Here is a 20,076-nt window from a genome sequence, read left to right as displayed (position 1 = left end):
GAGAGCCCACTCATGGACCTCAACAAGAGCATGAGGAAGTCCCTTATCAAGAAATCCCTGAGATGCCTCAAGGGATGCATTTTCCTCCACACAACTATTGGGAGCAACTCAACACCTCTTTAGGAGATTTGAGTTCCAATATGGAGCAACTAAGGATGGAGCACCAAGAGCACTCCATCATCCTCCATGAAATCAGAGAGGACCAAAGAGCCATGAGGGAGGAACAACAAAGGCAAGAAAGAGATATTGAGGAGTTTAAGCACTCAATAGGATCTTCAAGAGGAAGAACTAGCCGCCGTCACTAAGGTGGACCCGTTCTTTAATTTCCTTGTTCTTATTTTTCTGTTTTTCATTTTTTATGCTTTATGTTTTGTCTATGTTTGTGTCTTTATTACATGATCATTAGTGTCTAGTGTCTATGTCTTAAAGCTATGAGTGTTCCATGAATCATTCACCTTTCTTAAATGAAAAATGTTTTTATTTGCAAAAGAACAAGAAGTACATAAATTTTGAATTCTATCTTGAAATTAGTTTAATTATTTTGATATGGTGGCAATACTTTTTATTTTCTGAATGAATGCTTGAACAGTGCATATTTTTGATAGTGAAGTTTATGAATGTTAAAATTGTTGGCTCCTGAAAGAATAATGAAAAAAGAGAAATGTTATTGATAATCTGAAAAATCATAAAATTGATTCTTGAAGCAAGAAAAAGCAGTGAAAAACACAAAGCTTGCGAAAAAAAGGGCAAAAAATAAAGAAAAAGAAAAAGCAAGCAGAAAAAGCCAATAGCTCTTTAAACCAAAAGGCAAGAGCAAAAAGCCAGTAACCCTTTAAACTAAAAGGCAAGGGTAAAAATGATCTAAGGCTTTGAGTATCCGTGGATAGGAGGGCCCAAAGGAATAAAATCCTAGCCTAAGCAGCTAAATCAAGTTGTCCCTAACCATGTGCTTGTGTCATGAAGGTCCAAGTGAAAATCTTGAGACTGAGTGCTTAAGGTCGTGATCCAAAGTAAAAGAGTGTGCTTAAGAACTCTAGACACCTCTAACTGGGGACTCTAGCAAAGATGAGTCACAATCTGAAAATATTCACCTAGTTATGTGTCTGTGGCATTTATGTATCCGGAGGTAATACTCGAAAACAAGATGCTTAAGGTCACGGCCAAGACTCATAAGTAGCTGTGTTCAAGAATCAACATACTGAACTAGGAGAATCAATAACACTATCTGAATTCTGAGTTCCTGTGGATGCCAATCATTCTGAACTTCGAAGGATAAAGTGAGATGGCAAAACTGTTCAGAAGCAAAAAGCTACTAGTCCCGCTCATCTAATTGGAACTAAGTTTCATTGATGTTTTGGAATTTATTGTATATTCTCTACTTTTTATCCTATTTTGTTTTTAGTTGCTTGGGGACAAGCAACATTTTAAGTTTGGTGTTGTGATGAGCAGATAATTTATACGCTTTTTGGCATTGTTTTTAGGTAATTTTTAGTGTATTTTAGTTACTTTTTAGTATATTTTTATTAGTTTTTATGCAAAAATCACATTTCTGGGCTTTACTATGAGTTTGTGTATTTTTCTATAATTTTAGGTATTTTCTGACTGAAATTGAGGGACCTGAGCAAAAGTCTAATTCAGAGGCTGAGAAAGGACTGCAGATGCTGTTGGATTCTGACCCTCCTGCACTCGAAGTGGATTTACTATTGCATTAGGGGTCTTTGAACCCTTTTATCATTTATCATGCCATTAGGGAGGCTGGCCATTCGACCATTCCTAGACCTTCTTCTCTTATGTATTTTCTACGGTGTAGTTTCTACACCTCATAGATTAAGGTGAGGAGCTCTGCTGTTCCTCATGAATTAATGCACATACTACTATTTTTCTTTCAATTCGCGCCTACTTCTTCTCCAAGATATACTCTCGTACTTAATTCAGCTAAGTCAGAATGAAGGGGGTGACCCGTGACAATCACCCACTATCTTCGTTACTCGCTTAACCAATATCCGCGTGCCTGACAACCACAAAGTGGTCTACATGATGTTCAACGTAGTCATTGGACGACGGCCGGAGTATATTCTCTTGGGTCTCTGATCCACGGATTTGCATCGCCTCTCCTGACAATAGAGCATCCGAATTCATGATTAGAACTTTCGTGGTATAGGCTAGAACCAATAGACAGCATTCCTGAGATCCGGAAAGTCTAAACCTTGTCTGTGGTATTCCGAGTAGGATCTGGGAAGGGATGACTGTGACGAGCTTCAAATTCACGACTGTTGGGCACAGTGACAGTGTGCAAAAGGATCAAGGGATCTTATTCCGACACAAGTGAGAACCGATAGATGATTAGCCCTGTGGTAGCTGTGCCTGGTATTTTTCATCCAAGATGAGAAATCCGATAGTTGATTAGCCGTACAGAAACCGTAGCCGGACCATTTTCACTGAGAGGATCATACATCTTGCCATGGAAAGGAGGACGTATGATTGGATGAAGATAATAGGAAAGCAGAGGTTTAGAAGCAACAAAGCATCTCCAAACATTTATCTGAAATTCCCACCAATGAATTACATAAGTATCTTTATGTTATTTTCCGTTTTATTTATCTTTTAATTATCAAAACCTCATAACCATTTGAATCCACCTGACTGAGATTTACAACATGACCATAGCTTGCTTCAAGCCGACAATCTTCGTGGGATCGACCCTTACTCACGTAAGGTATTACCTGGATGACCCAGTGCACTTGCTGTTTAGTTGTGTGGAGTTATGAAAAGTGTGATCACAATTTTGTGCACCAACTGTCGGTCACTAATGGCACAAAGAAGGTACAGAAAGGAGGTATCATTCGAAAAGAAAGTGTCTGCCAGATGCAAAGGGAACGTGAGGATGCTCCGGTCCTCCCAGATAGTAGCTCTAAGGATGTGAGAAAAGATAAGAAGATCCAAGATTCACTTGGGAATGGGCAGACAAAGAAACTAGAAGTGGCTGTGGCGAAAGAAAACTTAATCTGGCTACAGAAAAGCCTTATTGGTGGAACAACAACGGTTATTGACTTTAGGTTGCTACAGAATTTGGTTGATAAAAACTTTCCACAAGTCGTTCAGGTACGAGAATTGGGAGCTTATAAAGCTTTACTGACGTTTGACAGTCTTTTGAATGCTGAAGAGACATACACGTTCAAAATGAATAGCCTACTACAAATATTTCATACGGTATGGAGGTGGGATGAATCAGAGAGAAGTGAATCTCGAAGAGTGTGGCTAGAGTGTTTCGGGGTTCCATTACATGTTTGGACAGTGGATACCTTCAAGAAGATCGGTGGCCAATGGGGAGAGGTGGTTGGGTGTGATACAGGGATAAAATTGCGCGCCTCGTTTAGTGTCGGCCGTGTACTAATTGATACTTATGCTATGGATGTGATCAATGAATGGATTCATATCACATTAGGTACCAGTGGTTTTGATGTCATGGTAAAAGAGGTGGGACAAAAAGTCTACAGTTCACAATATACTCTGGAAAAAAGGGCGAATAAAGGTGTGGTTTGCGGTCTCCAAAACAACGAAACAACTAGAGCTCCTGATGCTGATGCTACAACGTCGTTTACCCCTACAAAGTTGATAGGCTACGGAGATCATTCAGCATTATTAGTTACGAAAAGGCTACGGCAAGAGGTTGAAGATGAGGCTAGATCAATAATTTTAGAGTCAATTTTAAACGAATAGAGTTATGACCACTTAAAGCTCAATCAAAGAAATTTGGTAACGAATCAGCAAATTTATGGTCACATTGATGGCTTGGCAGAATTTGTGGGATTGGGAGAGAGTAATGAAATAGATTCGGAGCTGACAATTCCGTGGAGCTATACATGCGATCATAATGGGCTAATAAGAGATAAACCTATTCGTACATGTGTGATAACTTCTAAACGGGCCACCAATGCCATTAAACATAAAAATAGAATGTTGGGCCAAGGAAGCCCAAATTCACTATCTGATATGATGGTGGGTACCGGTCCTTGCAATTATGGGCTGGACCATGCTGCTGCGGGTCGGGGCAGGCTGCTCCAATGGATGGGCTCCGTGGCTGGTGATTGATCCTCGCCGTTAGGGAGACCTAGCGTACGCGTGCTAGAATTCCAGGAAAGCAACTGAGGAAAGGGAGACAGTGGAAGTTGCCGCGTCTTGGATGCTGCAGGAGATGAAGAATGCAGTCACGCGTGTAGATTGGAAGAGGCCGGTTTGGAGCAGCGCGACGACCCTATCCGCGATGAAGAAGAAGGTTGTGCTGTGTCCGCCGGTGGAACAAGCTTGAGGCGAAGGCTGACCGAGGGTGACGCCACCGTGTTGTTCGCTGGTTGTGCGCCGGGTATGGGCGACGCCGCTGGTGAGAGGAAGGCTATAAGAGGAGCTAATTCGGTAGGGGCAGAGGCTTATAGGGTGGAAAACTTGTCTAACAGGGTGGAGGGGATAGTGATGCTTTTGGAAAAGGTTCAAGGGGTAGAGAGGTTGGACGGACACAGGAATGACGCCTGTCATCCAATAGCTGGTGGTGGTAATGCAGATTTAGTGAAGGCAGGCTTAGGTTTGGATTCGGTCAGTGATAGAAATATGCCGGTTCAGAATGTGGAGGAGGGATATAGTGATAGAGAGAACCATTTAAGGGAACAAGGACACACAAACGATGATGAGGACAGCAGTAATGAGTATGTAACTTTGGATGAGCAATTGCTGGAAAACCGAAAGACATGGGAGCTAGCGAAAGAATCCGGAGCAATTCTGCTTAATGAAGAAGATGACATTATAGCTATCCTCCAAAAACAGAACGAAGAGATTGCTCAAAAAAGAAGATTGGCAAAACAGAAGGCTAAAGCAAGACGGAACAGACCCAAAAATCCCAAAAAGGTGTGTAATAATAATTTAAATTGAGTATTAGTTCATGGAATATTAGGAGGTTAAGGGATGATGGGAAGTTGTGGATGGTGAAAGAACTTAAGAGGAAACATAGGTTGGATATGTTAGGTTTGGTAGAGACTAAAAGACAGTTAGTGACAAAGTTTGATGTTTTAAAAATTTGGGGGAACGGTTGTGCGGGGTGGGAGTATGTGGAGTCTGATGCTGCATCTGGCGGGTTGTTGCTAATGTGGGATGATGGTTTCTTTAAAATGGGAAATTGCTATAAAGGTGAGCGATGGCTATGTGTTGAAGGAATATTGTCAGAGAATTCTATTAACTGTGTTTTTTTCTTGGTTTATGGTGCTCACACTAGAGATGAGAAATGTGTTATGTGGGAGGAGTTGAGTTACATAGCTGGGCTATGTTCAGGCGCCTGTTGTTTTCTGGGGGGGACTTTAATGAGATTGGACAAGTGGAAGAAAGGCGAGGCTTAGATAGCTTACCTTTGTCGGCACAAGACTATAAGAATTGGATACATGACATGGGTTTGGTAGACCTGCCGATTTTTTACTGTAAGTTCACATGGTTCAGAGGACAGTCATTGATGAGCCACTATTTCATGATGAATCTTGTATTTAAATTGAATGATTTATCAACTCTTCACCTACTTATTCATATGAATTTGCATAATTTTACAATTCCTTCCTTGGAATTTGACATATGAGAAAACATGTTTCCTATGCTTTAAAATTACCAAATTTAATTATCCTTTATTACCATTCGATGTCGTGATTTGTGTGTTGAGTACTTTCAGGTTTTATAGGGCAGGAATGACTTAAAGGATGGAAAGGAAACATATAAAAATGGAAGGAAATTGAAGTCCTTGGAAGAAACTGGCAGTGACGCGTCTGCATGGACGACGTGAGCGCGTGGTTCGCTCAAAAGAGAATCGACGCGAGCGCATGGATGAGGCGAACGCGTGACCTGCGAAACACAACTGACGCGGGCGCATGACTGACACGACCGCGTGGAAAAGCAACACTCCAGATGACGCGACCGCGTGACCCACGCAGACACGTGGCATGCGCGATCTGCATAATTTGCAGAAGTCGTCCTCAGCGATTTCTGGGCCCCTTTTGGCCCAGATCCAAGCCCAGAGAATACAGATTGAAGGATTATAAATGGAGGAATTCATCCATTCATGAGCATATGGAGATTAGAGACTGAATACTGGATTCATACATAGTTTTAGGATTTAGATGTAGTTTTTAGAGAGAGAGGTTCTCCCCTCTCTCTTAGGATTAGAATTAGGATTTATCTTATTAGGATTATCTCTTCATCACAGGTTCAATGTCCTTTTTATTTGTCTTTCCAATTTGATTCATGAACTTGTCCATGTTAGAATTGAGATCTTTATTTAAATATAATTTGAGGTATTTCAGACTCATGATTGCTTTTCCTTATTTTTAATTTAGATTATTTACTATTGGCTTTGGTTGATTAATTGGTAACTCTTGAGTTATCAAACTCATCGTGATTGATAATTATTATTCTTGCTGATTAATTTAGATCCTTATAACTCTAGTCTTTCCTCAGGAGTTGACTAGGACTTTAGGAGTTAAATTGATTTGTCCACTTAACTTACCTTCATAGTTAGAGGTTGACTTAGTGGTAGCAAAAATATAATTCTCATCACCATTGATAAGGATAACTAGGATAGGACTCCCAGTTTCCATACCTTGCCGAGAGCTTTTCTTCGTTATTAATTTATTAATTCCTACAATTTATTTCCTCTTATTCAAAACCCTTTTCAAAACCCAAAATACTGTTTTCCATAACCAATAATAAATCATACTTCCCTGCAATTCCTTGAGAAGACGATCCGAGGTTTGAATACTTCGGTTTATAAATTATATTGGGTTTGTTACTTGTGACAACCAAACGTTTATAAGAAAGGTTGATTGCTTGGTTTAGAAACTATACTTGCAACGAGAATTTATTATAACTTCTAAGCCAACAATCTTCAGTTCTTCAGTTATGCAGCCGTATTGACAGAGCTTTGGTTAGTTTGGAATGGCTTGAGGCATTTTCGGAGACTTGCTTGAGAGGCGGTCCACGGGGTTTGTCAGATCACTGCCTCATCATAGTGGAAGAGAGGATGCCAAGAGACAGTCCGAGGCCGTTCAGAAGTCTGGATTTGTGGTTTACTCATGAAGGCTTTTTATGGATGGTCAAGGAGGAATGGAAAAGGCTGGGAGAGATACAATTCACCGATAAACTGAAGGCGTTGACGGCTCCTTTGGGGAGATGGCACAGAGACAACTTTGGTGATATGGACAAGAAAATTTTGAAGTTTGAGGAAGAGATTCAGAAGATTGATGACATGGTCGGTACTGGGAGTTATGATAGGACAGTGGAAGCAAGAAGAAATGTGCTAGTTACTTATTGTGAGAAATGGTATGTGAGGAAAGAATTACATTGGAAGCAGATGTCAAGGTCGAGGCATGCGAGGGACATGGGTAAAAATACGAGATATTTCCACAACTTAGCTTCAACGAGAAGGAGAAATAATAGGATTGATACTCTAGTTATTAATGGAAGATTGGTAAGGAATCAAGCTAGGATTAAAATTGCCATCAGGGAGTTTTACAAAGACTTATATCACCAAGAGAGGTCTCTTGAGGTGGGTTTCAGAGATGGTCTGGTGGAAAGAATCAGCGAGGATGATTCTTTGGCTTTAGAGTTGCTACCGTCACCCGAGGAGGTTAAAGAGGCAGTGTGGGCTTGTGAATCGTCCAGGGCGCCAGGATGTGACGGTTACAACATGAACTTCATAAAGAAGTGTTGGACTGATATAGGCTCGGATTTCATGGCAGTAGTATTGGGCTTTTTCCAATCTTCAAGGTTGCTGTCTGATGCTAATGTCACATGGGTGGCGTTGGCCCCCAAGTTTACTGGTGCCAAGGAAATCAAAGATCTGCGGCCAATTAGCATGGTGGGGTATGTATATAAGGCAATATCGAAGGTGCTGGTCAGGAGAATGAGAAATGTTATGCTAGGACTAGTAGGCGAGACACAGAGTGCTTTTGTTAAAGATCGGATGATTCATGACGGGGCTCTAATCGCATGTGAAACGGTTCAGTGGATCAAACAGAGGAAGAAGGAAGCGGCAATAATAAAGCTAAACTTCCAGAAAGCATATGACAGAGTCAAGTGGAGTTTTGTGGACCTTGTATTACAGAAGATGGGTTTTGGTCGAAGATGGAGGGGATGGGTGATGGAGTGTGTCAGCACGTGCTCTATGTCAGTGTTGATAAATGGCTCACCGTCTAAGCCATTCAAGATGGAAAGGGGCCTGAGGCAAGGGGATCATCTGTCCCCATTTCTCTTTGTACTTGTTGTTGATGTCCTACATAGGATGATTGGAGAGGCTGTGAGGAATGGTCGTATTTTGCCGTTGTTGGTTGGGAGAGATCATATTGAGTTATCGTATCTCCAGTTTGCAGATGATACTATCTTATTCTGCCCTTCTGAGGAAGACACAATCAAGAACTACAAGAGGTTGCTTCGGTGCTTTCAGTTGATGTTAGGTTTAAGTATCAACTTCGACAAATCCAACTTCATTTCTGTAAACTATGAGGAGCAGTGACTACAACGAATGTGCAGTGTGTTGGGCTGTAAGCAAGCCAATCTACCAGTTAAATATTTGGGCGTCTCGCTAGGAGCAAACCCAAGGTGGGTTAAAACGTGAAAGCCAATAATAGACAAAGTGGAGGAGAAGCTTAGTCTCTGGAAGGCCAAGATTCTCAATAAGGCCGGTAAATTGGTACTTATCAAATTTGTGTTAAATAGCCTACCAGTTTATTATCTGAGCCTGTATAAGATGCCAAAGGCTGTTGCAGAGAAATTGATCTCCTTGCAGAGGAGATTTCTATGGAGAAAGAGGATAGAAATAGTGGTATGGCTTTGGTTAAGTGGGCCGTAGTTCAGACTCCTAAAAAGCTAGGTGGGTTGGGGGTTGGGGATGCCATATTTCGAAATTCAGCTCTTCTGTTTAAATGATGGTGGAGATTCTCTAAAGAGGAGTGTCCGTTATGGAAGAAGGTGGTCTGCTCGTGTAACAACCTGAATCCAAATCAGCTCCTGGCCTCCCAAAAATGATCTATTCGAGGAGGTCCATGGAAGGATATCTGTCAGCTACAGTTCAAGAATCTAGAAGTCAGACAGAAGATGATTACTGGGTTGTCTATAGAGGTGGGTGACGGGAAACGAACTCGGTTTTGGGAGGATGTCTCGATTCATGGAGGTTCTTTGAAAGATCGATTCCCAAGGCTCTTCTCTGTTTCAAACCAAATAGGATCAATGATAGGGGATTGTGGGTTTTGGGATGGGTTAGCTTGGATATGGAATTTTCAGTGGAGGAGAGAATTATTTCAATGGGAGTTGGATTTAGTGAACCAGCTTCACCGAACTCTGAGGCTGGTAAAACTAGATCTTGGAAGAGAGGATAGAGTTGTATGGAAGTATGATAAACAAGGAATTTTCTCTATTAACTCATTTGTGCAGGTGTTGCAGGTGGAAATGGTCCCGAAGGATATATTAAGCTACAGTTTTACTAGGACTATTTGGAAAGGCCTTGTCCCGCCCAGAGTAGAGTTGTTTGTCTGGTTTGTCCTGATAGGCAGGGTCAATACGACGGAGCGACTGAGTCGGCTTGGGGTCATTCACCAAGAAGATACTTTATGTGTTCTATGTAACAATGGTGTTGAATATGGACAACACATATTTCTTGGTTGTAGTTTTTCTTGGCAGGTATGGTGTGCTTGGTTATCATATGTTGGAATGCAATGGGCTTGTCCAGGTGCAGTAAAGGAGCATTTTCAAAGTTGGACTGAGAACTCAAATACAAAATAGGAGCGCAAGAGATGGATGGTGTGTTTCTGTGCGATCATTTGGAACATTTGGTTGGAATGGAACCAGAGAATTTTTCAGAACAAAGGAAAAGGGGTTGAGGAGGTTATCAACTTGTCTTTGTTGAGCTACAAGGAGTGGTTAGGTGCTGACCCTTTCTATTGTTGATGGCAATGCCGGAGATGACAAAGGGATATCTACGTCTGCTTTTTATTTCTATTCTTATTTTATTTTGATACCATGTTACTACTTTCTATGCTCCACTTGTTGTGTTGAGCTCTTCATTAAAAAAAAAACTATAATTTCTAGAGAGAAGAGAGAGCTTCTCGGTCTAGAATTCTAACCTAAAAGATGACATTAAAACTATCCTAATGCTTCCCCCTTGATCCTACTTGAGTCTTGCATCATATACTTCAGAAATGAGTTGGATTAGGCCTAAGAGAGCCTTGAAATCGCGACCCACGTGTTTACATAAGTAAATCATGTGTTGACAGTCATCAAAGTTCTGAAAACTAGACTGAACCGACCAATTCAACTAGATTAACAAAAAATCGGTCAATTAATAGGTTCGATTCACCTATAAAACTATCCTGTAAAAGACTGGCAAAAAACCGACAAAACTGATGGTTAACTGATGAATTGGCCGAACAACAAATATTGGTTCTCTCCAAGCCACGAAACGGCGTGGTTTTGGCCCTGGTTAAAAAAATAAAAAAAAAAGGGAAAAAAGGCTTCAAGTAAAATAAGGTTGCTGAGCCACTTTCCTCTTCGAAGAGACTCTCCTAGTCACCTCCGAACCATAATTTTCTCTTCAACCTTCTTCCTACAAACGCCACCGTCACCTCCAACAAACGCCGGAGCGAAGCTCACCGTCGCGGATCGAGACAGCTCTCGCGGATCCAAGCATCACCGTCACCGTCACCGAAGCGTTGGCGCCGTCTGGTCGTCGGCTTGGCGTCGTGGTGGTCGTCGGCTTGTCGTCGTCACCGAACCGTCACCATCACCGAAGCGTTGCTCGTCGTCACCGAACCGTCACCATCACCGCGGTGAGTACTTCAATCTTTTTATGTTTCAACTAATTTTGTTTATTTGGTGACAAAACTGTATGAATTGGGCAGATTTGAGTTCATGGGTTTTTGTTTTTTTCAATTAAATTTTTATTCAGTGAAGAATTTAGGGCAGATTTGAGTTCTGCAGAGTTCTTCTTCTGAGTTCTTGTTCTGTTTTTCAATTTTTGTTTATTCAGTGAAGAAAAGTAACGCTCCTCGCTCACCCATCTCCCACATCAGAGAAGAGACTTCACCCAAACCCTAGCAACCGCTCACCCTTACCTCGCCGAGTTACTCCCGTAGGCTAGAGGGTGCGGTCGCTGCCGGACTAGACTCAACCGAGCCTCCCACTTCTCAGGTCGGCATCTCTCACGTGCAAAGAACCCACGGGCACGTTTGTTTTCTCGCCGGCGCTCTTCTCGGCGTTGCGGTGGTTCGTTCTCTCCTTGGCATCTTTCCCTCTGTAAGTTCACTCTCTCCGCCACGGTTTCACGGCTTCTTTAAATCATTTTTCTGAGTTAAATGTTTTCTCATTTTCTGACTGAGTTAATTTTGTTTTTGTTGATTAATCTTTTTGAGTTAATTTTTTATTGTTATTAATTTTTCTGAGTTAATAGAGTTGATTGGTGTTAATTTTCTGAGTTAGCAAGGGTCTGTTTTTGTTCTGAGTTAATAGGGATATGTTTGTTTTGAGTTAACAGGGATCCGTTTTTGTTCTGAGTTAATAGAGTTGATTGTTGTTAATTTTCTGACTATTCTTTGTCTGCTCTAACTCATGGTATATTTGTTTCAATTGTATCCTAAGATCCGTTATAACATCCTCTGCTTCATTCAATTGCGCTTCAAGCTCTTCGATTTTTTCTTTGCTGATTAATTGACGCTCTCTGTACTTCGGCTGTCTGCATACAAAGAAAACATTGTTTACGGTACTTTGTCTCTCAAAAACAAAAAAGAAATGCAATATTTTGAAATTCCTTGTGTTTCTAGGAATTTAGTGGCAATTGAATTGATTTAGTTTAGAAAAATTAAAACCTCTATATTTTACAGACATATGATGTATGTCTTGAAAAATTGTGGGGGGAGAGAGAGATGCAGTAATGTCAAAATAACATGCAGAGATAAATGATGGAATATGTGCATCCAGACTTCACATAGGCCAGAGAGCAAAAGAGAGGCCATGGTGTGTTATATTGTGCATGGCAAACTAATGCAAACTTGTGCGCAAAGAGAGAAGATAAAAATGTATAGTTACAAATTATTTAATATTCCAGACATAATAATTGATCTATCAAACCAATTCAAATTCTATTATTTTACAACTGCCCCACAGCTGCCTGCCTGCCTGCCTACCTGCCTGCCCAAGTCCATAGTGTGGACAGTGCCTCACTCCCTTCGATCTCCGTTAGTCCGTTTCTTGCCGCCAGCCTCGCCTCTCAACTTCTGTCTCTCTCCGTCTCTCGCCATCCATCTCTCAGCCTCGCTGAGTTGTCATGTTGCCAGATCTGAAACCTACATGTACGTCTTTAGCTATTTCAGATTCTCGATTTGGTGTTGATCTGTCATTTTATTTTGTTGAATTCAAATGTCCAGATGTGATTATTGCATCTAAAACACGACCTATTCCACTCTCATTTTATGGTTTAGTTTTTTGTTCTTGAATCCTTTTAAGGTTGGAATTTGGTTTTGGTAAGTAGCTTCATTCTTGTGCGCAATTGTGAATTTCAGTGAGTAATTGTTGGTTTATATTTGGTTTTGCGAGTATATCATGCGTAGGTTACAGAAATTCAACAATGTCAACTTAACATGTGTGGATGTGTACACTAAAGACCAAATTTTGCTTCTTCACGCCATGTGCTCTCAAAAAGAATGATGAAGAACGTGTTGAATATACGTACATATACAATGTTATGCAAATGTATGCATTGGTCATCATAAAAAAAGGCATGCATGAAAAAAAAGGTGGGAAACAAAATGAAGCCTGGCTTTTAGCATTATAGTAGGATAGGATAGGAGAAAAGCTTGACGATCCCTAACCTCATGAGTTAACTTTTTGAGGTTGAATTAGACCCACTCGATTCTAATAGGGTGCGTTTGGAATCTAAAGAAGTTGGGATTGATTTGAATTGAATTCATTTTATTTTGTATATCAACATTGATGTTTGGAATAATTGTAAAATGATAAAATTTGAATTGGTTTTATAGATCAATTATGTTTGGAAGATTAAATAATTGTAATTATACGTTTTTATCTTCTCTCTTCGCGCACAAGTTTGCATTAGTTTGCGATGCACAATTGTGCTTGTGTACATAACATGCGATGGCCTCTCTCTTGCTCTTTGGCCTCTGTGAAGTAAGGATGCACATATTCCATCATTTATCTCTGCATGTTATTTTGACATTACTGCATCTCTCTCTCCCCCACAATTTTTCAAGATATACATCATATTTTTGTAAAGTATAGAGGTTTTAATTTATCTAAACTAAATCAATTCAATTCCCACTAAATTCCTAGAAACAGAAGGAATTTCAAAATATAAATGATTTAATTCTCCGAGATTTGTGAAATCAATTATTTCCTTACTTTTAATAATTCCAAACACATGATTTGATTTAAATTAAATCATTTACACGATTCCGATCACATTCATGGGATATATTTATGGTCCTTAGATGGTGAAACCACCATATGGTGTTGAATTACAGAAATTCTTAATTGGCTAAATATCTGTAATCTCAAGAATGAATAATCTTATCTTTCATACTTATCTTTTTAAATCACAAATAGGAACAATGGACAACGTGGTTGATTCTCTAAACAATGCCTATCAAGATTTTATTGCTGCTGCGTCGACTGTGCTTGAAGCCAAAGAAAGTGCAGGTGCCCAGAAAACAACAGCAACTGATGTTGCTCTAGAGAACTTCAAGCAGAAGTGGGAATTATTTAGGGTGGCATGTGATCAAGCTGAGGAGTTTGTGGAGTCTTTGAAGCAGAGGATAGGATCAGAGTGTCTGGTAGACGAGGCGACAGGCGCAGGAAAACCCGGACAAGCTACCATGACTGGTCTTCCTCCCATCAGCGCAGTTCGGTTGGAACAAATGAGTAAAGCGGTCCGGTGGCTAGTGATTGAATTGCAGAATGGATCTGGAGCCGCTGCTGCTAATTCATCCCAATCCCATGCCTCAGCTCCTTTTGATGCCAGGTTCTCTGAAGATTCTGCTCCATAGCATCAAAGTAACTGTTACTGTATACACATGGTGTTTCTGTATTTCACTTGAACTTTAACTTAGGTTGCATTGATTTAGACTTTGTTTATGTATATAAAAATGGTAATGAATCTCCATTTTAATTGTTCATGCTATATCATGAACATCTATGATTGTTTAAAATCAGTCCCAATGTTATTCTGCTCATTGGATCATGTCCTTTTCGGCTTATGCTAATTCTTCCACCTTGGGTTTGTCTATGCCCTGGCTTTGTAATAAAGTAATCAATCGTAGGATTCCGGAGGAAAGTTCCAATTGTCCTTGAAATGAATCATGATTCCATTGCAACGTTGGGGAGCTGAAAGTGTGGGAAGCGTAACTGTGGGTGGTGAGGTTGTGAGAGATTTAGAGCTAAAGTATTGCTAGGGTACACCACTAATGTAATGTCTAGGTGCACAAATAAAAAAATTGAACATCATAATCAATTTCAGCAACCGAGTCTATCAATATTGCACTATTAAGTAGTGTTTTTGTTTTGAAATATTGAAGTTTGTTTTGAAATATTAGGTAGTTTTTGTTTTAAAATATTAAAGTTTGTTTTGAAATATTGAAATTGAGACGGGATTGAAATTCAGAAACAAAAATTAGTCTGAAGACAAAATTTTAGTCCCTTCACATTATCTTTAGAAAATAGAGACATAAGAAACTAAAATTTTGTTAATATTTTTTTCTAAAATGTCTTTATTCAACAATCTCGTAAACCAGAGTGAGATAAATAAAAAAAAAGAGAAGAATAATGGGATAGAATTGGAGGTCTGAGATTCTGAACGAGAGGGAGTAAAGGAAGAAGAAATCTTCACAGAAGAAGCTCGATGAGAAGAAAGAACCTCTCCAATTCGAAGAGATGGCAATAAGATCACCGTTTTGGATGATGTCGTCAACGCTTTCAATTTATCATCCATGGAGGAAGAAGATCCCGAAAAAGGCTTCGGAAATCTTAAGGAAGAAGGGTATGGGGTGTGATCCTTCTTCCTTGTGTTTTTCATCAACTTTGTCTTTGTATTCCAGTGGTAGTGGTGGTGTTGCTTCAAATTTGAGAGGGAGGGAGGGAGGGAGGGAGAGAGAGAGAGAAAGGGAGGGGGAGGGGGATGGGTGAATTGGTAGGGTTAGGATTTAATTTAGTAAAGGTATTTTAGTATTCTCACTTATTTAAGCTTCTATTTACAAAATATTGACATAACTAAACCATTTACAAGATATACCAAACATAATATTGAGACATAGTCTCTGTCTTTTAATTTTTGACTCGTAGTCTTTGTCTTTTTTCTAAATCCAACCTTAAATTCAACTGGTTTATCAAGCATAACCAAATTCAACCAACTACATTAAGACATAGCCATTGTAGACTTGTAGTTTCATTGGAATAAAAAGAAATCAATTTTTGTACTTCACCCTATACATTGCGGTACAAACTCAAATTTATCTGACTTTTTAACATATTTATCTAAGGGCAACTACAATGTACAGAGTCTCAGTGTGTAAAGATTTACAGATTTTAGATTGGAACCACACGGCGGCAACACGTGTCCATGAGTCATGCGTGTAGGTGCAGCGTGGAATTGAGTGGAGAAAGGGGTGTGCACACCACGGAGCCGAACTTCCTACGCTGGGTCATGGGATGGCTCCGTTTGGTTTCAAAATTTTTGTTTGGACAAGCTTTATATGGATTTGCAATGGATAGGCTCGGACAACAAAAAAGTGATAAGATGATTTGTGATAAGATGATGTTGTATAAAGAACGTATAATTGAAGGGTTTATTACTCAAATGGAGCAAAATATATATATAAATATACAAGATGAAAAAAAGATTATTAATTTAATATAATACATGTGATTCAAGCAAGATTTAATATGTGATTTGACACTGTTGTATTAATAATATATGACACTGATTATGTTGCCAAAAAACTATTTTAAAAAACTTTTTTGAAGGTAATATACTTTAGAGTTTAGGATCTTGAGTGTAGGGCTTATATTTTGGGAACTAGTGTGTAGGTAATCGTAGGTAGGATTGGGGTTTTAGAAATTAGGGTTTAGGAATATACGTTATTTTAATATTTTCATGTATTACTTTCTGCTCTGCAGTCTAAATTTCTCGATATCCATCCCTGGTTTGCGGTATAATTACTGAATACGAAACCTTTAGTCTAGTGTGTAGTGTTACGGTGACTTAAATTTTTCCTTCTAAGTATTAACGTTAATTAAACGAAGGCAAAAGAAAAAGTGAGCTTGGTTAGTGTGGATGTGGCTACGCCTCCGATGTGAAAATAGAATGGTTGACGTGAAAATAGAATGGTTGACGTGTAGAATGTAAAATAAAAAAACAGTCGGTCTTTATTGTATTCTAAGTGGATGTTATGAAATAGTGGAAGTTATGAAAGTGGAGAAGAATTAAGGACGAGACGAAATGAACATGAGACTTATGATTAACGCAGTCGAGTTCTTAATTCGTTGTGGTGAACAGAAATTGTCACATTAAATCGTAACATTAAATCGCAAACAGGAGAACGTAAACGTTGAACCCTAAACTTGAGCCCAGAAACATGGACCATGAGCCCTCAACCCCAAACAGGGTAAACCCAAAGAACGGAACCCGTATCCCTAATACACGAAGAGGAATTCGTATATCTGTGAGATACGAAACGATATATACAAATTCCTAGGAGAGGAATCCTGAACCGTCGGAACCCGTATCCCTAATACATGAAGAGGAATTCGTATATCCGTGAGAGATGAAACGATATATACAAATTCCTAGGAGAGGAATCCTGAACCGTAAAAGTCAGTTGATTTGCTTATTCCTTTCTGGGATAGTACACGGTGAGACAAATTCCGGAAGCTGAACCCTGAATGCCGAACCTAGAAAATCGTAACCGTGAAAACAGTGAACCATGTCGTGGGAGCCCGAGAACCAAATTCCGTTAACACCATACCCGAAATCGTGAATCGCAGTTGAGTTGTTTATCATGTTTGGTGAAAGAACATCGTGACCCTGTATGCTGGACCGTGAACCCTGAACCATGTAGGATGACATGTGAATCTGGAATCCGAATATGTAAACCGGAATTCGTATTCCGAAGTCCGTTAATCTTAAAGTGTGATAAGATAAACCGGTTAGTAGATTGGGTTGAGTCATAGATGAAAGGATCGAACCGGCGAAACTATTGGTTTACTATTTTTTCTTTTTTTCTTTTTAAAATAATTAAATTTGCTATATATTTTTAATTTAATTTTGATATAATGTTAGATAAAAGATTTTATTCATCTGTTTAATTATATATTATGTTAAAAATTTGTTGTCATTACTATTTTTAAAAATAAAAAATATATTCTAACGTACTAAATTAATTAATTTATTTTAAAATTTTATATGCAACATAGGTACATACAATAGTAATGACATAATAAAGGTAAAAAACAAGTAATAAAGATGAATAAATTGATAATAAAATAAAATATATAAAGTCATGAAGAGAATAAAATATTATATTAATACCTAAATTATAATTGTTTGAATTAAAATTTGTAATTGAAAATATCAAAAAGAGAAATAACGAAGTTGGAAGATACATAGAGTCATAGAAAGCCATATAAAAAACATAGAGCATTTGAAATTTATCTTTTGATAAACGGAAGATGGCTACTTGACAAAGAATAAAAAAAATTAAAATTATAAAAATAAAAAGAGGGTTTATGGGAATAAAGGAGCGAGAGCACAAAAACTAAATTAATTAGGTTAAATAATAGGCAAAATATAGAAAAATAAAAAAATGAATTTGAGGCTTTTGCCAATTGAATTGAATTTATTTATAATGGACTGATTTAAAATTTGAAGTGAAAACACATTATATATGATTATTTAAAAAAAATGAAAGACCCAATGGGGGCAAGTTCTCCCTCATGCTTATTATTGGGTCCGTACCTATCAGAGACGGATTCATGTTCAGGGATAAGGGGGGCAACTGTCCCAGGGGAGTTTAAAAATTTTTTAAATAATACATATTAGTAAAATTTATTTGCCCTCAATATGTAATCAAATTTGAATCTACTATGAATAAACTTCACGCATCAACTTCGATTGTGTCGAAACAAATGGTAATTTAAGATTCAACTAAATTTGTAACCATAGCCTTTAAAAAGGAAGAAGTGAAATAAGAGAAAAGCTCTACATCAATGTAAAAATTACATGGACGGTATCCAAGTAATTTTCACTCCACGCCTCACACTTCTGTTTGTTTTACACGCGCCTCTTATAACCTATATAACGAATTCTTATTTTGTGTTATCAACGTTTCTCAACGTAAACTTTTTCATACAACGTAAACCTCTTTCGCGTTCTTCTTCATCTTCTTCTTCATCTTTGTCTTCTTCAACCTAATTAAATTTGTTGTTCTCCTCTTTCGTATTTTTCTTCTCTGCATTATGGATCTGGATTGATTCAATGCAATTATCTTCGTCGTTCATCTTCTTCTTCGTTTTCTTCTTCAATCTGCACTTTTGAATTGAAACGATAAATGAATCAACTTCAAATTAGTTGAATGAGTGCGATTTTGATGATTCTTCTCAAACGCATCAATTTGATGAGGTTTGGATTATTGAATTCTGAATCCAATTTAATGGAATAAAATTTCTAATTTTATTTGAAGTGAATTGAATGGACTGAGGTGATCTACATCTGAATTGAATTCAATTGAATTGATAATATATAACTGTGAGTAATTGTGAGTGTCAGTAATTGAGTAACTCTGAGTAAATGTGAGTAACTTTTCGGTTCGGTAAGTACTAAAGAGGTGGTTCATCACTTTCATGTTTTTGGTTCGGTCCGTAGAAAGGAGTCTAACAAAAATTAGACCAATATGTTCTGTTTTCTTCCTTAAGCACTATATAATTGTTTCACTGTAATTAAGATTAGATTTTGGTTCACCATGAGTACTGTGTTCGGTTCATCATGAGTACTGTGTTTGGTTCATTCTGCACTATTCAAAATTCTTCTTCCTCACCTTCTACTGCTTCTTCACCAGAGAGAGAAGGAGGAAAAGACAAAAAAAAAAAATACAGCAACAACAACAACAAAAGAATGACGATAGGGTTTCAGGGTTTAGGGTTTTAGGGTTTAGGGTTTATGGGTTCAGGGTTCAGTGTACAGAGATTCAGTGTGTTTTAAACTTTCGGCTCGCCCCGTGTATTAATTTCGGTTCAACATGTTCATGGTTGAGGGTTTAGGGTTTAGGGGTCTAGGGTTTAGGGTTCAGAATTTAGGGTTTTAGGGGTTTAGGGTTTACGGTAGGGTTCAGGGTTTAGGGTTGAGTATTTAAGGTTTAGAGTTCAGTGTTTAGGGTTCGGGTTCAAGGTTTAGGGTATAGTGTTCAGGGTTCAGAGTTCAGGGTTCGGGTTCAGGGTTTAGGGTTTAGGATTTAGGTTTTAGGGTGTAGGATTTAGGGTTTAGGTTTTAGGGTTTTAGGGATTTAGGGTTTAGGTTTTAGGGTTTTAGGGATTTAGGGTTTATGGGTTCAGGGTTCAGTGTTCAGGGTTCTGGTTTTAGTATTTAGGGTTTAGGGTTTAGGGTTTAGGGTTCAGTGTTTAAGGGTTCATAATTTTTTGGTAAACAGGAGAGCGATTTGGATTACTTTTCTGAAACGAATCAAACTGACAAAGTTTGGATTATTCAATTTTGAATCGAATTGAATGGAATGAAATTGCTAATTTGAATTGAATTAAATGGACGGAGGTGTACTGAATTGAATTGAATTGATAATATGTAAATTGTAGGCTGAGTTATTTGAATTTGATTTTATATAATGGATTATGTTTCGTTCACTCAGTACTATACAATTGTATTGTTTTTGGTTCACCATGAGTACTGTGTTCGGTTCACCATGAGTACTGTGTTCGGTTCATTCTGCAGAAAGCTGTTTGAATTTGATTTTATATAATGGATTATGTTTCGTTCACTCAGTACTA

The 20,076-nt window shown here is 38.6% G+C and overlaps 2 protein-coding genes across 8 annotated transcripts; both read left to right on the top strand.

The window, feature by feature from the left end:
* The first annotated feature begins 4,140 nt into the window (after window positions 1–4,140).
* Window positions 4,141–6,293, top strand: LOC110275251 (uncharacterized). 3 transcript variants are annotated; one of them, XR_002367596.2, is made up of 2 exons: window positions 4,141–5,462; window positions 5,705–6,293. XR_002367596.2 is itself a non-coding variant. In XM_052254650.1 (2 exons), exons 1-2 carry the CDS (start codon window positions 4,366–4,368, stop codon window positions 5,711–5,713), a joined length of 543 nt encoding a protein of 180 aa, XP_052110610.1. In that variant the 5' UTR covers window positions 4,141–4,365; the 3' UTR covers window positions 5,714–6,293. The 3 variants fall into 3 exon arrangements, 2 of the variants coding, with proteins under 2 accessions (XP_052110610.1, XP_052110611.1); XM_052254650.1 differs by having other exon boundaries at window positions 4,141–4,899; XM_052254651.1 differs by having other exon boundaries at window positions 4,141–4,899; window positions 5,264–6,293.
* A 4,230-nt stretch (window positions 6,294–10,523) lies between these two features.
* On the top strand, window positions 10,524–14,362 carry LOC107465474 (mediator of RNA polymerase II transcription subunit 32). Of its 5 annotated transcripts, XM_052254695.1 has the most exons (5): window positions 10,532–10,847; window positions 11,048–11,313; window positions 11,967–12,092; window positions 12,181–12,365; window positions 13,636–14,362. In XM_052254695.1, the coding sequence occupies exon 5, from the start codon at window positions 13,641–13,643 to the stop codon at window positions 14,073–14,075; it is 435 nt and encodes a 144-aa protein (XP_052110655.1). In that variant the 5' UTR covers window positions 10,532–10,847; window positions 11,048–11,313; window positions 11,967–12,092; window positions 12,181–12,365; window positions 13,636–13,640; the 3' UTR covers window positions 14,076–14,362. The 5 variants fall into 5 exon arrangements, 4 of the variants coding, with proteins under 4 accessions (XP_052110656.1, XP_052110655.1, XP_015939938.1 ...); XR_008002803.1 differs by lacking the exons at window positions 11,967–12,092; window positions 13,636–14,362 and adding an exon at window positions 12,624–13,520 and having other exon boundaries at window positions 10,524–10,847; XM_052254696.1 differs by lacking the exons at window positions 11,967–12,092; window positions 12,181–12,365 and adding an exon at window positions 11,656–11,776 and having other exon boundaries at window positions 10,531–10,847.
* The last annotated feature ends 5,714 nt before the right edge of the window (window positions 14,363–20,076 follow it).

This window comes from Arachis duranensis, chromosome 9 (genome assembly GCF_000817695.3).
Source record: "Arachis duranensis cultivar V14167 chromosome 9, aradu.V14167.gnm2.J7QH, whole genome shotgun sequence".
Taxonomy (NCBI): domain Eukaryota; kingdom Viridiplantae; phylum Streptophyta; class Magnoliopsida; order Fabales; family Fabaceae; genus Arachis; species Arachis duranensis.
Note: the sequence above shows the minus strand (reverse complement) of the source record. Positions and strands in the feature narration are given on the sequence as shown.

Bases quoted from the DNA above. Each gene is read 5' to 3' on its own strand.
- LOC110275251 (XM_052254650.1), top strand. From the start codon at position 4,366: ATGGGCGACGCCGCTGGTGAGAGGAAGGCTATAAGAGGAGCTAATTCG.
- LOC107465474 (XM_052254696.1), top strand. From the start codon at position 13,641: ATGGACAACGTGGTTGATTCTCTAAACAATGCCTATCAAGATTTTATT.